Raw genomic sequence first — 16,345 nt, 5'->3', positions numbered from 1 at the left:
ATGAAATACAGGTCAATATTGCAAGAGGAGTCCTTGCTCAAGGTCAGAATTGATGACTATGTTATGTTCATGTGGCAGCACAATATATCACATTTACAGTGATTTAAAAGGTTTTTATTACTTGTTTGTGGACTCTTCTGTTCTTCCTTTGCTTTTAAGAAAAAAGGTGTTTTATAATAAATAAAAGAAAAAATGTAAACTCCAGTGAAATCTGCATGTTTAACAATGGTTAAATATTCTCACTCATAAATCATTTGTGACTTATTCTAGAATAGTTTGAAAAGCTGGTCTCCCTCCTGTCCTTTCCCAGTGTTTTCTGAAAAGTTACTTTGTTATTTTTCTGGTACAATTTTCTAAAAAGCAAAAAACTAGTCTTTCCAGAAAGTGTGTATGTGCATGTGTCAGAGAGAGAGAGAGTCTGTGTTTTCATATTAGAAAAACCCACCCCAAATAAAGCACCAACCAATCAAATCCTGCCAAAAAATAGTGCAGCAGCAAGCTCGCTATTTCCCAGTCTTTAAAAGCAGTAAACTCACAAGGATAGCTTGACTTGGAGTGATGCATGTTGCATTTCTATTGCTATTAAAGTGTCTAAAGATATTTCCACACAACTGTTTATTTTTACAGATTCTCTATTTTTGTATAAGCTCTTTTTATTGTGTTGTTTATTTCCCCATTTTTTTTATTAACCATTTTCAACTTTCATGCAGTCAGTGATGGAAAGGATTTAAAAATAAAAATTACTGCATTAAATCTTTCAGAGGTATTGCCTACTGATAAGTAATCAGACCACGTGCTGCTGGTGATGGTGTGCAGAGATTGCTACAGTAAAGAAAAAGTATTATTAACTGATGGAGCAGAATGTCTCTTTCATGAATGATTTCTAGCATGTCACAGATGAGCTCGATGATACAGAATTTCTGTGGTTTTTCAGTGCTAAAAGAATGTTTTCTTTTTTCTCTGGAGTGTTTTGGATTTTTCCTCATGGGTAGACATATCTTAATACTGACTGTAAAAGCATTCAATTATATTATCAACACTATTTAAACAACATTTAAACAAAATCTAAACTAAAATTGAAATTGCTCATATGTGGATCGGACTGTGGCTGGCACAGTCAGAAGAATCTCATGCTTTATGTTCTAGAAGAAGGGTGGGATGATCTGAAGCATTTAAATCATTATGTAGAAAGACAGGATTGGTAATGCTACTTGTTTTCATGACCAGCTCCATGTGTCCCCTGTGACAAAAGGAGAATGTCTGCTTGCCCTCTGAGGTCATACAGCTGATGTCATTCTTCGTTTAAGGAACCTGAGGTTATATCATTCTTTGGCTGATGTCATTCTTCCTTTGAGGAACCTGAGGTCATGTCTTGGGAGGTGCTCCTGCAGCAGCTGTGGATTGAGTTTTACAGATGGCATAAAGCTGGTGTTTGCTTTAGGTTGTTGTGATGTACTGTGTTAATTGCGCAAAGTTCTGTAGGATCAATAATTCTGGAAAGAAAGATGTCTAATAATACACATCTGTCCTAGACAAACAGACTTATGCCTGTTAGTCTTGGAGTCTGGATAACAAAAGCATTTAAAATAAAATCAAAAGCAATCATATGCTCTTACATTTAGGTGTGGCTATTCAGTTTTCTTCATTTGAAGTTTCTGTTTATTTTTATTGTCAGACAGGAGGAAAAATCTTGAATAGAGATTATTTATTATTTTACTTAATAATTAGGAATCTCTCCCTTTCTCTTTCTGGTTTCAGAAACAAATTGAAGCCTTAAATAAAAAATGGCGTTCAGATTTTAAAAGATTATTTCTCTGTGTGGGAAAGAATCATCTAGTATTTTAACGAAATGTTGGATTCCTGTTTTTTTTTTTTCTTTTAGTGTGGAAAATAACACTTCAATTTTTCATTTTTACTTCCTAAATTTATTTTTAATAACTAAGTTTAGCTTATTTACCACATGAAGGAATGTTCTTTCATCTTATATCTGAAATAAATTTCTTTACAAACCTAGGGCATCTCATAGCTTTTTCTGCTTGTCTTCCACATACTGTGGAAATAACCCTGAGAATTAGTAATTTCTACTTACCATTTGTGTTGGATTCTTATCACATAAGTGTTTGGTCTCTTGCCTTGTGGTGGGCTGTGTGTTCAGAACAGGAAGTGCAGTTCCAGCTGTGAAGGAGTAGGTAGCAGGTTAAGTAGGCAAAGCAGTCACACAGGATATTAAGATCAGCCCTGAAGAGGAGGAAGCGGGCAGCAACAAAACTGTGGATTGTTTAGGAGCAAGTGGTAGGGAGGGCATGGCCTAGAGAGGAAAGCATCACAGATGTTTCCTGTTGCGTTCTGACATTCATGAGAGGGTCATTGGATGGCAGGTTTCTTGGAGTGTAGTGTTATTCAGGAGAATTTGTTGGCTTGGCATGGCAAGGCTTTGTCATGAGAAGGCCCACAGATATGGCTTCTGTGAGAAGCTGCCAGAAGCTTCCCCATGTCTGACAGAGCCAAGCCCATCGGCCACTGGGGTAACAGATTTAAGAAGGGGGAAAAAACTGCTGCCAGAGAAGAGAGGAGTGAGAAAATGTGAGAGAAGCAACTGCAGACACCAAGGCCAGTGACAAAGGAGGGGAAGGTGATGCTCCAGGTAGTGGAGGAGGGATTTCCCTGGAGCCTGCGGAGCAGCCCATGGTGAAGCACGATGTCCTTCTACAACCCATGGAGGCCCATGGTGAGCAGAGATCCACTTGCAGCCTGTGCAGAACCCTGCCAGAACCGATGGATGCCTGAAACAGGCTGTGACCCTGTGGGAAGCTCAGGCGGAAGCATTTGCTGACCAGACTTGTGACCCTGCGGAAGACCTGTGCTGGAGCAGTTTGTGAAGGACTGTTTCCCATGCTGGATCAGGTGAAGAGAGCAAGGAGCATGGAGTGGCAGAGACAATGTGTTGTGATCAGGCTGTAACTCCCCCTAACTCTCCCCCTGTGCTGCTCAGGGAAGGGAGGCAGTGAAACTGGGAATGAAGTTAAGCCTGGGAAGAAGGGAGGGGTGGAGGAAAAGTAAGATCCCATTTTATTTTCTTGTTACCATGCTCTGCTTGGCACTAATGACACTGATTTCCCTGAGTCCAGTCTTGTTTTACCTTGGTGATTGGGTGACCTCCCTGTCCTTATCTCGACCCCCCCAAACTTTTTGTTGTTCAGACAAGGAGGGAAAGCAGTGGGCACTGGATAACCAGCCAAAGCCAACCTCCTACAACAACACAGGCAATACCTGAGAGTTTCTGGCAGGCTAAAAGGTCTGAATTGCTTTCATGCTTCAGGAGCAGCTGTTAATTGGGAACACATTTCATCTGCTTGTTTTCCTGAATCAGAAGATAGAGAAAGAAGCGAACCATGCATTTGAGCTGGTGTCTTCCTAGGATGAGGCTTCCTCTTACTAAACATTTTGCAATTAAGTAAATGCATGCCTGATAATGCTAAATATTTGCACACATGTAATTCCTTTTAATACATATAGTCCTGCTGGTTCTTTCAGTTTTTTTAATTGTGCATTTGTCATAAAGTTGTATTTTTGACATTTTAATGCTTTTCTGAGAACATGCAGTTGTTTTGTGATATTATGAGAAGAATATATAGGTGAAGAGTAGCTGTCAAATCCAAAACAAGAGTGGAAAGAGAAATGGATTAATATTTGGTGAGGAAAAAGGGGCAAATACCCTTCATTGTTGTTATAAGTAGAGAAGTGCTACTTTGAGCTGTCTGTATTTGCAAATGGGAAGGATGGAGAATTGTAAGATGCTAAAATAACCCCATGTAAGAGCAAAGTCATTCAAAATTGGGCAAGATATTTCACTTTGGAAAAGGAAAGTTAGAAACTTCCCTTTCTCAGAATCAAAGCTTTTCATTTTGATATCGAAACAAGCTTGGAGTGCTAGGAGGTCAAGCATTTTACCTCTCCTCTCCTGGGAAAAAGCAAAAAACAGAGCCACCAGTAAGACAGAGGATGATGCTATAACTGCATGACTTAGTGGCTTGTAAGTGTTAATGTGGTTAATGAGTTTCATCTTTTATGGTTTGGTGTTTTTGTGCTAGCTTCTCCTTGATTTACTCTCTGTAGAGCAACTGCACTTCACATCTTCTGAGATCTTTTATCAAAGTATTTAAAAAAAATTGGCAAACATATTACAAAAGTTCAGTTATTTCAATAATATATGTAATTTCCTTATGCTTTTTTGCCATGGAGTTGATCTGTCACTTAGAATAGAGGAGGTTCTTCTTTTTCTGGGCATTCAGCACCTAAAACAGTGTGGTTTTGTTCAGTGTTTGAGCAATAAATGTTCAGCAAGTTCTGATACTTTGAATTCTATACAAAAGTTGCAGTTCCAGATGTCTTCTGCTGTATCAGGTCTATAGAGCAGCTGCTGCTATCACAACTGTAACATGAAACTAGGTAGCAAGGAAAGGATGAATCAAAAGGCTCCTTTAAAGCTATCTTAGGTCAGCTAGAAAACAGTAAGACTTGGACCAACACCTTGTTTTGGATAAAGGTAGAATAGACTTTAGATTTTATTGAAATTTCTCCTAATTGAGTAATACAGCTGACAAAAAAGCTGTAAGGTTTTGGGCTGGGTGATAGCTGCAAACACTTAGTTATTTTTCCAAATGTTTTATAAACTCCCTGATCAGTTTATCTTATGCTCCTGTCTTATCTGTGAAAGAATATAGTCCTTTATTAAGGGGGAGGGGAAGATTAAAATGTTTGAAGCTTTCAGAGTTTTGCTTTTTAATTTTTGTTTTAGTTTTTATGGAAGCAAATCTTGAATTTCTTAGCTGTTCTTCCCCCCTGCCAAAAAAAAAAAAAAAAAAAAAGAGAAAAAAATAGGAAAACTAATCACTTGGAAATTAAAATAGAATATTTCTGTCACTGTGAAATATGAGAAAGTCAGGAAGTCAGGTTTTCAATTTCACACTCTTATGCAGGATGGGAAAAGGAGAGAAGCAGTTTTCCATAGAATTATATTGTTTAGTCTTCCAGGGAGATGGTCATCTTTTTTCTCCTGGCTTTTCCTTCCATTTGCCTCCTTGTGCTATTTCCATGAAGGAGGAATACTTGCATTGCCTGGGATTGATTCTGTGGTTCCCTAAAGCTGCATATTGAGAGGGTCTATGTCACCTCCTGACAGGTCTTGTTTTCTGGAGGGGGAATTAAAATTGTCTGTGGCTTTTACTGAAGTTTTGTCCTCTGTTTTAAATGTTGATTATTAAAATGTCATGTTAACCTTCAGCAAGGCATTTGGCTAAATTTATGTACTGCAACAACATCTTCTTGTGTAATTCTAGTCTTTTCTGCAAGAGTGGTTATTTACATCTCTGAATTCAGTTTCCTTTCATGCTTTTCAGTGCACTCAAAATATATTTTTTAATCAGTCAATTTACAGTGGCATAGGAAGGCTTCAGGAAGCACACAAGACTTGAAAATATAATAATGATAATAAAAAAGTAATGAAGTTTATAATACATTTTTATAGTACAGTAGTGTGGACAAATGGAGTTTGGATCTTTGTTTATTGTGATGTCTTCACAAATATTTTTCTGTAAACTTTGGATATCTGAAGTGTAGACCTGTAAATTTTTGCAGCAAGTTTTTTGCAAGGTAAGTGTAAGAGGCTTGTCATATGCATATATGATTTCCTACAGGGTGCAAAAATGGAGAGAGAAATTTTGAACATCTCCTGTTTCTTTTGGCTTTAGGATTTTGAAAGCTTGCCAATTTGCTTAAAGAGCAGCCTGCTCAAATCCTGTTTTTACCTGCTGTACAAGCACCCCTTTCATCTCCATCTGGATGGTTCAAACCTAAAAAGAGATTAACTTTCTGTCTGACAGCTGATATTCATATTGGGTATGAAAGAAGTACTCTAAGTTGCTTTCTATGCTAATGTCTTGAAAGTTAAAAATTACTGTATTTTGTAAAACCAGGTCCTTAGTGGTGTTTGAGAAATGGATAATGCCTGTTCTTAAACTGTGATGAGATACACTGTCCCTCCTCCTTTCCTACATAAAGTAGTTTCCTTGGGCATCTCAGATCACATACAAAGGCAAGAAAATCTAAGCCTAAATTAATAATGGAGAAGGAAGTAGAATTTTCATACTTTTCCTTACAAAGACTTTCAGAAAGTATGAGTCACTATTAAACCTACTGTGAACCTACTATTTTAAGAGACTATTTTCTCTAACATAGTCTTGACATTTTTACAGGCCTTTGGTAGTCTCAAGCCCTTCGTTTTTTTAGGTGAGTATATGGTATGTTTGGATCAGAACATTAACATCCATTTGTGGTAGTTCTTCACATTTAGTCACTCTTTCAATCCATAAGAATTTAACAGCTACATAGTGATATTTCCTATGACAGCAGATGCTTTTGGACCTTTACAGATCATGAGCCAAGCTGAAGGACAACAGAAGAATCTTGTACAAGCCATTGAATCTCTCCCAAATTCTGGACCTCTTACTGCCTTGGATCAGGACTTGCTACTTTTAAAAGCTACCTCTGCTGCCACCCTGAGCTGCCTTGGAGAATGCCTGAGTCTACTGCAGCAAAGCATGCATCAAGTGGGCCCACAGCATAACAGGACTCTGTCATCAGGTGAGCACAAGCTCCTTTGGATATTGTTTCATGTGCCTTGGGGTGTTTTATTATGATATGAAGCAGGCAAAATTTACCATTCTCAGAGAGGCAAGTTGGGATGAGCTGCTTGTGAGTTTCTGCAGTCTCAAGCACTGTAATTCTTTGCCTAAAAAAAAAAAAAGGCAAAATGTATTGCAGTCAGAAGAGAGGAGGAAAAGAGGTGGTCCTGAATTTTCTCAGAGAAATTGGTCCTGAAGATAGCTACACAAAAAAAAATGTGGCATGCGGAAGAGGTATATATAAACCTACATTCTTAATAGCAGTGTGGAACCAGCTTGGTTGTTTTGGTTTGCTCCCCCTCCTTTTTTTTAAAAATAGATTTCAATCTCAATACAGATTTGTTTGATAAAAGTAATGCTATGCAGTGCTACAGTGAAAATAATATTTCTAGTTTTCTGCATGGAAAGATGCTGCTGAGGTGGATTTATTTTGGTCTCTGTGTTTCTTTGAGTCTGGAAAGAATTCTCCATGCTTTAAAAAAAAAAAATATGTGGCAAGTTCTGTGAACCTAAAATGTCACTGTGATAATACAGTGAGTTCTGCAGGCATGAGCCTCTCAGTCCCCATGTACGTCAGTTTTTCCAGTTCACCCAGTTTTGGATCTGTCCATAATATTGGAGGTTGGACCTTGAGCTTTCTGGAAGAGTGGTTAGTGTTTCCCCATGCATAAACTGCACTGCTAAGTCTTAAGAGCAAGTGTTGATTAAGAGATGCAGCAGCAGCAGAACTCTGGATACAGGGTAGCTTTTTGTGTTTTCTTTGGGTGCTTCCAAAACAATCCCCCTCACACTGCCCTTACTTGCAGTAGGTTCACTACAGGGCAGGACATGCCCTCAAGGCTGCTGAGATGGCACAGTGGGACAGCTTCTGAAGCATTCCCATTGTGAAGAGAATAGAAATGTGAAAGGTTACTTGGGAAGCAGGAAAATGATGTGAAAATGGTTCTTGGGAAAAACAGTATTAAACCTTCTGATACCTGTCCTGTGGTATGTGCTGACTTTCCCATCCAGATTCCGATGAGTTTCAAAATGGAACATAATTTTTTTTAAATTGCCATTTTCTTGTAGAAAATGCAAATCTCCCTTGCACTTACCTAAGTAGTAATGATGCAGTGCACTAAATTAAATTATTTGATGTAACTTTATATAAGAAAAGAATGGTTTGAAACAGAGATGAAAAATATACTTTGAAGAAAAGTTACTTTCTAGTTTCAAGGTCCTTGAAGGTAATTTTTTATCTTGATGTGATTTAAGTGAACTGTCAAGAGATGGGTGACTTGAGGTATACATGTCCTTGACTCTGTGTCCACATAATCCGCTGTTAAATCAGTCTTTATTTTGACTTGATAATGGTTTTTGAGGCTCTATGGACAAGAAGAGAGAAAAGCAAGCAAAAGGTAAGTAATTGCTTAAAGGGAATCCCTTTTTTTTTTTTTTTTTAAAGGAAAGTAATGACTATGAAATACTGAATTATAAAATCTAATAAGTGTTTTTATTTCCTAAGACTGTAAACTTACACGAGAATCTTTCCAGGAATCAAAATTCTGTAGCACTGGTTCACACCAGCATCTTTGGTGTAACTGCAAGAACTTGAAGGCAAGCAGTTATTTCTTCAGTGTGTATGTGGGCTTATTCTTTGGTATGGAATTAAAAAAAAAAAAAACCCACTAAGAAGGGAACTAAAAGCTACTGAAATATTTAGTCTCTCCTCCCTGACTGAAATGACTTTTTTTTCCCCCTAGGCTATATTATGCAACACAGTTGCCTGAAAGAACCTGGCCTACAAGTCTTGATTACTGATTTTCCTGCACACTTAATCTTTTCCGGGCATACTTTGATAGACTTAATGTTTCTGCTGAGTCGGTAGAGTTTCACAGTCATCAAAGCTGCATAAGCTCATACCTATTAAGACTAAAGCCTTTAAGAAATCCCCTAGCAAACTAATTCTGAGAGATGATCTAGTTCATTTTGATTGTGTCCTCTAGGTGAATTTTTTTACTTTTATACCCAGCAGGTACAAGAGAAGATGACCTTTATTGTCACTGACTCTTGTTAGTTTAAAAACCATGTGCTCCTGTGGTAGGAATTCTCAAATGCCTTGCTTGTGAGATGTCACAGTCCTGTGCAATTTATTGCTGAATGCTTCCATCCCAGTGTTGTGTCATTACCTCCTGTGTGGTGTAAAGATGCTAGTGGGCGTTGTGGGGCAGAATGCATAGAAGACAGGAATATGATAATTTATTTTCTTGCTTCTAGCCTACAGTTCATGAAAGCAATCTAGTTCAGGCAGATAACAGTCTTCCTTGTGTGGAGTGTGAGAAATACTCAATTGCTTAGCTTGGGTGACTTGATGCTTTCCTTCAGCATCCAAAGCTTTCACTATTATGCCATAAAGAGAGAGAACTGCTTTAAAAGGAGATATATATCTACTTAATCTGCTTTCTCTTTACCTTTTCTTGTGTCCTTGGGGTCTTCATACTTGATTGTGCAAGTTTTGCTGACTTTCCTGGAGACCTTGCAGTCCTACTGCTTCTAAAGCAAAGACTTAAAAGTGGCTGAGAGTTTCCGACCTAGTGCTTGTGGAATGCTCTCATGAAGATTATAATTAAATAGTCACTATTTTAAACAGACTTACTGACATGTATTGTTTTAGACAAGAAAAAAACAATCTTCTTTCTTTTGATGTAAATATTTTTGTTGCTTTTTTCTCCCAGTAATTAGAGTAGAAAGAAATCAGCATTCATTTTAGTGGAATCTTGTCCAGAATCTACAATTATGTACGTCATGACTTTAAAATATTTTTATGGCATCCTTTCTGATGGAATAATTTAAGGATGACATGATTTTTCCATTTCACGTTTCTCACAAATTGTCAGTCTTAGACCTCAAGCCTATAAGCAGACATGAAGATTAAACTGAACTCTCCAATCTTCTCTTGAAGGCTAGTCAGTAATTTTTTTTATTTCTACTCTGAAGCTTCATGGAAAGGTTTTTCTGATTGTTTGTTTTGGAAGTACATCAATGAGAACAGTCAGTGAAGCAAAATCCTGTCTGTGTTTCTACTTTTGAGTAAAAATAACGTCAAAAATAATTTCTAGCTGTCATTATTAATGGTATATGCATTGATCACTGGCTAATTTTTTGTAATTTTTTTTCTTTCATTGAAAAATATGCCAGAGAAGGGTATTTTTAGTTGAAAGTGTTGGTTACATATAGTATGAGTTGAGGATGAGAGATTGCATCTCTACAAGCATCTTTATGTTTGAGAATTATGTTTTTTTTTTTTTTTTTTTTTTTTTTTGTTGCTGTTGTTGTTGAATGGTGGAAAATGTCAAGGTCTTTTTGGCTTGGAATGTCATCACTTAGGTACATCAAAAGTGCCTTCTGATAGGCTTGAGTTTATTTGACATGCAGACAAGGAGCAGGTACCTTTGAAAATAAAAATGTGGAGAAAAAACTTTTCTTCATTTCTAACTTTAGAAGTTCTAGTGTTATTTTTTTTTCCAGCTCTGTATACAGCCTTTGGCAGAAGAGTATCTCCAGAGCCTGTTGACTGCGATTGTTAATATAATTCCCTCCCAGACTGGGAACGGAGCAAACTTGAATGTTTGTTTTAATGTAGCTCTACCAGCGTATGTTGTGTTTTAGGTCTGTGGGTTTTTTATTCTGGTGTTTTGGCAGACAGAAAGTTCTCTCCTGTAGTAGCAGCTTGCACAGATCAATTCATTATTTTAATCTGCATTTGTCTTTAGCCACTCATTTACGGAGTAAAGCATCTTCCCAATAGGAATTCCCTCCTATATTTTAATTTCTCTCCCTTGCCTGCTTTTCCAAATTGTAGAACACTTCATTTTTCTTAAGATTTTTTAAAAACAAAAACCAAACTCATACTTACTATGGATTTTCTGCAGTTCACTTTCATATGAAAACACTGCTGCTTTTGGGTCCCTTGGAAGCAGATGGATTGGAGGTGATTCTAGAGTTGGGGACAGGATATACTTGAGCTTTTTATTCCCTATTGCTTCCTTTTTGGAGAAAATAAATGGATAGGAAGGACAAAATCTAGATGTTTTCAATTTGTTGACAAATGACGGCTAGGAATTCTCTTGCAGCTGGTGACAAGAGAGAAAAATGAGTAGACAAGTACATGTGCTTAAATGCATGTGGAAAGGGAAGCGTGAGGAAAGAAAATGGGAGGACAAATTTTTTGTTACTGGGGTACTTTACTGAAGTTGGCTTGGTCAGTCAGTTCTCCCTTAATTGCACCATCCTCAGCCTTGCTTCTGTCAAGAATAACTGGAACAGTTTGCTGTTCTATCTAAAGGCTAATACATTATTCCTTACATGTTCTTCTTTCATTGGAAGATAACATTATTTTCCAGTCCTCACACAACATTAGCAAGTACAATCTCATATGAAAAGCAGAGATGCAGCTGCCCTTTGCTCTTGCTGGTTCAGTGTGCTGTAGGGATTCAGCAGAAAGACCAAGCTGTCACATCCATTCCTGGCAGGAGAAGGAATCCAGGTCTAATATTGGTTTCTCCTCAAGGCCTACCACTGCACTGTTAGGAGATATTTGTTAGAGTTTATTTAAAATATGTCAGGAAAGTGTTATCAATAGATCTTAGTTTGCAATCATGCCGGGGAGGGGGAAAATGTAGGTGTTTTTTTTTTTTTTTGTAGTCTCCCAGGCAAGACCAGAGGACTTAAAATTAGAAAGGTTTTTGTTATGGAATTGAAATAGGTGTTAAACATATTTTATGTGTCAATTATCATGCAAAAGTGAATTTTAAGGTACATCACATAGCCGGAAAATTGAAACCAACAAAAGAAAATTATCAACATTGCTTAACTGAAAAATCTCCTGCAAACCTTCCTTTTGGAGAGAACTCCCCCTTCTCATGCAGTGTGCACCTGTAGAATGGACAGATGTTTCTCCTGAGAGCATTTGTGTGATACAACCTATTGTGGCCTCTAAAATAGGTGTTTGTGAACTGTAGCATTGCTATAGGTCAAGGAGAAATAGATTGGGTCTGGATGCTGTGCTTTGCTTAGGTACAAGTGTTCTTATGTGCCTTGGTGTACTTACCTGTTCATCACAGTGGAAACTGCTGTTGAGGGGAAGTGGGAAGGAAGCTAAATTTTGGGAATACTCTATAAGAACTCTTGTTTTGTATATACATATGCTCTGAAGTTTCAGAGGAATCAGACTTAAGTTTTCACTCCTGAAACTATAGAACTAACACAGTGCAGGTAGAAGAGATCTGTCTGATTTTACTAGTTGTGTATTTAGTACGTCCTTTCTAATTTTTGCACAAACAGATGTTTTGTTTTAATTAGTGTAGTGCTTTATGTAGTCTTAAAGCAAGTAGTAAAGTAGTTATGTAGCTGAGAATACTTTTATATAATTTGTGACTGCCTTTCTGGGGAATTCCTTAAGAGCTCTGAGATGTATCAAAATAGGTTAGAATTTACCTTTCTGTCAGCTGTCTTTGGCTATGACTGAGAACAGAGAAAAAAATATGGTTTAAAAAACCCCAAGCCAATGACAGCAGTTTTTTTCCTATTCTTACCCAACTCAGAAGATCAACTTTATCATATTATGTTTAATTTTCATAGATATATTTTTAAAGTATTTATAAGAATGGGGATTGAACTAGTGATAGAAAATTTTGAGTCCCATAAAGGACAAAGATGGCAACTCCATTACAGTGGATCAAATGATTTACAGATGGCAGCTCAATCTGTGGAGAGTAAATTCCAGTAAAACAACTGGATTAGATATGGCACAGATAACAGCTGTACCTGTACTATTTTGTGATAAGAGTAATTTGTACTAGTGTATTTTGAGTGTACTGAAAAATTGAAGAAAACCCTGAAAAACTGTCCTGAAAAGTTTTGGAAAACTGATAATATGAGTAAAGTAGGAGTCATACTGTTGTGGCCTTTCACTTTCTACATAGAGATTGTATTCTTGTCTTAGTTGATTTAAAGATAATTTCTGATGAGTTCTCTTATCAGAGATTACTTTTATCTGAATTGTGAGCTGCTGTATTAGATATATGGCAAGTCCCTTGGGATGATCTGAGAATGCTGACATCTCAGTAAGATTTGTAGATTAAAGATCATCACAGGTTCCCTGATGGCACTTTGAAACTAGGTGGGAATTTTTTTTCAATTGTTCAGAGAGATACTCTTTATTTGTTTAGATTTCTGTGCTGTGTGACTTAATATCTTTCCCTGCATATTTCTGTTCCACAAAGTAGTCAAATTCCAGATGCACGGTTTAATGAAACAATTTTTCTCATATGCAGAAGTGTTGAGGAAATGAATGTGCTTTAATATCATTTGGACCACAACGCTTGGCATCCTGTTGGTGTTGGCTAGGTCATAATGTATTTTTAAGATCCATTTAAAATTTGATTAGGCTGACAAGACTTGTTGTTTTGTGAGGGTAGCATTGCCCTTGGTACAGGAGAGAAAATATGCTTGCCTAGTTCTAACAGTTTCTATTTCTCTTAGAGACTTTAAAATGTGTAGAGAAATACAAAGCTCTTTTTACAAGGTGTTTGCACTGAAGAGGAAAACTAGTATAGTGCTTTAAAAAATATGTTTGTGATGATGAAGGAAATGTTCACATTTTAAAATTTTCCCTGAAGTGAGGTATTTCTTCATGTGGGAGCTTTTTATTGTGCTTATTTACATAAACTAGAATTTAAAAAAATCAAAATAACTGTTTACAGTGAAGACCAAATAGACTGTGCAGAGAGAAATGGATAGCCCAAGGAAATGATGGGATGACATATTTTTAAAGATTGGCATAAAGAGAAGTGAGTTCAATTTTTTTAGTGTTTCTGTAATAGGAAAATAGCAACAGTAATCCATTATTCAGCTTCTTTGACAGAGAAACAGAAAACTAGATCGAGATCTGTAATTGCAAAATAATGAAGAGTGAGAAATAATTTGACATGAGAGCCACAGAAATGTTCTTCCTTTGGCATGAGGAATTTTGTGTAATTGTATAGAATACACATTTGAAAGAAGAAAAAAAGCTGGATTTTTTTTCCCCCCTATTGGTTACTCAGATCTTTGAAAATAATTTTTTAAAAACTATTTGCTTATGCTTTCCTGACACTTTCTTCAGCAAAAGATGGCGCCACAAAAGCACTCTAAGCAAAGTAGCTCTGAACTCCTGCCATGTCTTCATAACTTAGTGCCTTTTTAGATGAGAGGAATGTTCTGTAACCATTTTGTCTAGCATTTGGTAAGAGTTCAGTCAGCTGTGGGATTTGTGGCCCATTTTTTAATAATGGAAGTGCTACTGTAACACTGTGCAGCATAGCCTCTCCAGATCTAACCATGCACTTCACTTACGAGGCAATCTCTGGTAACCTTGGTGATATGGAGAGGAGAAATTGCACGTTCTTTAATGAAATTTGTGTTGCTCTGCATCATCTTAAAAAATTTGTCAGCGCTGAGAAGAGATACTCCCTGTGGCACTAATTGTATATTAATATATAAATTATGGTAATGAGTGAAGAGCTATGATTTTCTTATCCATGTCTCTGTTTTATAGCAGTGTGTAATTAATAGCTGAAATTTTAAGTCCTGTGCTGAAGACTACTGATTTGGCTGTTGAGACTGTGTTTTAGGGCACTTGGGGAGGAACAACTGTGCACTTGCCTTAGCTGATCACACTTTCTGTCATGGGATCCTTAAATACAGACCTATTCAGGAAATCAAGTGCCCCCAGAAATAAGGGTTGGTTTCGTTTGATTCACATTTAATGTGTATCTTTCTAGTGAGACCTCTTTTAAACTGTGGTCTTGGTACCAGTAAAGCATTTTAGAAAAAAACTTTTAGTAGTACAGGCAGAAATAAAATGCAGCTGCTAGGCTTAAAAATGGAGGGTTTACATGGATAACTTCATAGCTATGAAAATAGTGGGTAGAGAATTCTTGCTTAATTTCCAAGGTATGCCAGTTAGAATTATGCACTTAATTATGGACTTAAAAAAAAAAATCATAGATAAGTTTGCGTATAAGATGCTTACTTTAGTTATTTAGGGTCTTTCTTGCTTCCAAAGGCAGGGATATCATTTGAGATACTACATAAGCTGGTTCAAAAAGTACGAGATAATTTTTTTACTAAAGTAAAGCTATACATGGAAGCAGAGAAGAGATACAATTCATTTAGATCAATAGAATGGTGAGGGGAACGGAGGAAATCTTTCTCTCGTAAGCTGATACCTATTTTCTGCTTCAGATGGTATCCTGGGATGGCCTGGGCCCAAGTCACACTCCACTGAGGAACTGAAAAATGGTGCCCTCAGCTCCTTATCATCTGCTAGTGCCAACATTACATGGGCAAGTACCATAGTACCATCTGCAGCCCAGGATGTACAGGCACTACAGCCAAACACTGAGGTAAGCGTGCTTGGTCTCTGTAGAGACCTCTGTTGGTTAGACACAGTCCATGTGTGATGGTGGATACTTTAATTGATGAATTATTGTATTCTGTCTTGCTAGTGTACTCTTTGTTTGAAGTTACTTGTGAAAAGGATGAATTTTGTGCAAAAGTGCACTCTTAAAAACTTGAAAAATATGTTGATGATATTGTTTGATGCTTTTGCTTCTCTGAGGTGCTTGGGTCAGCAAACTTTGGCAAGTGTACAACTTCTTTCCTAATCTTAAAAGCAATAAACAGATTGTCAGTACAATCTATCAGAAGATAGATTTCTATCCTCTGATGCAAATAAAAGCTATTTATTTGTTTTTCATTCTGGTTTGAGATAGACAGGAGACTCTACTTGCTTGCTACTTGTTCTTCCCCCGTTGCTGTTTCCTCTTGAGTATAGCTGACTGTTCTTGGATTTGAAAAATTCTGTTATTTCCCGATGCCTTTTCCTGTTAAGTCATTATGGGCAGAACTTGTCCACATCATCCTGCATCAACCAGCTGATTTGTGCTTTTGTGGCATTTGCTTGGTAAAGGGAGTTCTGAAGCATCCACTCTTTGAGGAGACTCACAGCTGCGTATCGGACACCCCATGCACTGAAAATCTCTCATCATGACAAACTTCAGCTTCTGCTGCCTGCTTCAGTAACCAGTCCTGCCCACAAGGAAAATGTTTCACTCTAAGACCCTAGAGATAATAGGGCACCTGGAGCAGATGAAACCTGGAGAACTGGAATAAAGATTTTGAAAGAACTGAAGAAACCAGTGAATGCTCTGGGCGATTGGAATGGCTTAAATGAAATTAAATTTTAACAAAATATGTAATGGCTGGAGACATCAATAAAGCTGATTTCCAGTTCTTTTGTAGTATGTTGAATTGAATGTAGTTCAAAATAATTCAGAGATAAACCTTTTTTTTTTTTTAACATGTTCCTTTGGTCCTCTGTCCTTAGAAAAGAATTTTGAATTCTGTTACTACTAGTGTCCATTTACGAAAATGTTTAAATTACCTGTAATTAGTTTTTATAAGGAAGCTGTGGTTTTTTTCTTTTTTCAGATTTACAGTGTGTTTTTAAGACAAGAGGCTATTTAAGAGTATTGTTTTGGGAGTTACTACTTACTGAACCACTGAAGTTTCATTAGGATTTTTTTTTTTTAGGTTTTGTTGGTATTTTTTTATTTTTGATCATCCACTAAAACCAAATG

At 37.0% G+C, this 16,345-nt stretch overlaps 1 protein-coding gene across 3 annotated transcripts in view; it reads left to right on the top strand.

The window, feature by feature from the left end:
• OSBPL10 (oxysterol binding protein like 10) overlaps window positions 1-16,345 on the top strand; it is a 113,714-nt gene that overhangs the window by 58,356 nt on the left and 39,013 nt on the right. For 2 of the 3 annotated variants that reach the window (XM_085573233.1, XM_021525868.4), the window contains 2 exons: window positions 6,432-6,642; window positions 14,949-15,109. The exons of the other annotated variant lie outside the window; for it this stretch is intronic. In XM_085573233.1, coding sequence (XP_085429359.1) covers window positions 6,432-6,642; window positions 14,949-15,109 — 372 coding nt within the window. The remainder of the gene's footprint in view (window positions 1-6,431; window positions 6,643-14,948; window positions 15,110-16,345) is intronic. 3 annotated transcript variants of the gene reach the window in all.

This window comes from Lonchura striata, chromosome 2 (genome assembly GCF_050655825.1).
Source record: "Lonchura striata isolate lonStrDom1 chromosome 2, ASM5065582v1, whole genome shotgun sequence".
Classification (NCBI taxonomy): domain Eukaryota; kingdom Metazoa; phylum Chordata; class Aves; order Passeriformes; family Estrildidae; genus Lonchura; species Lonchura striata.
Note: the sequence above shows the minus strand (reverse complement) of the source record. Positions and strands in the feature narration are given on the sequence as shown.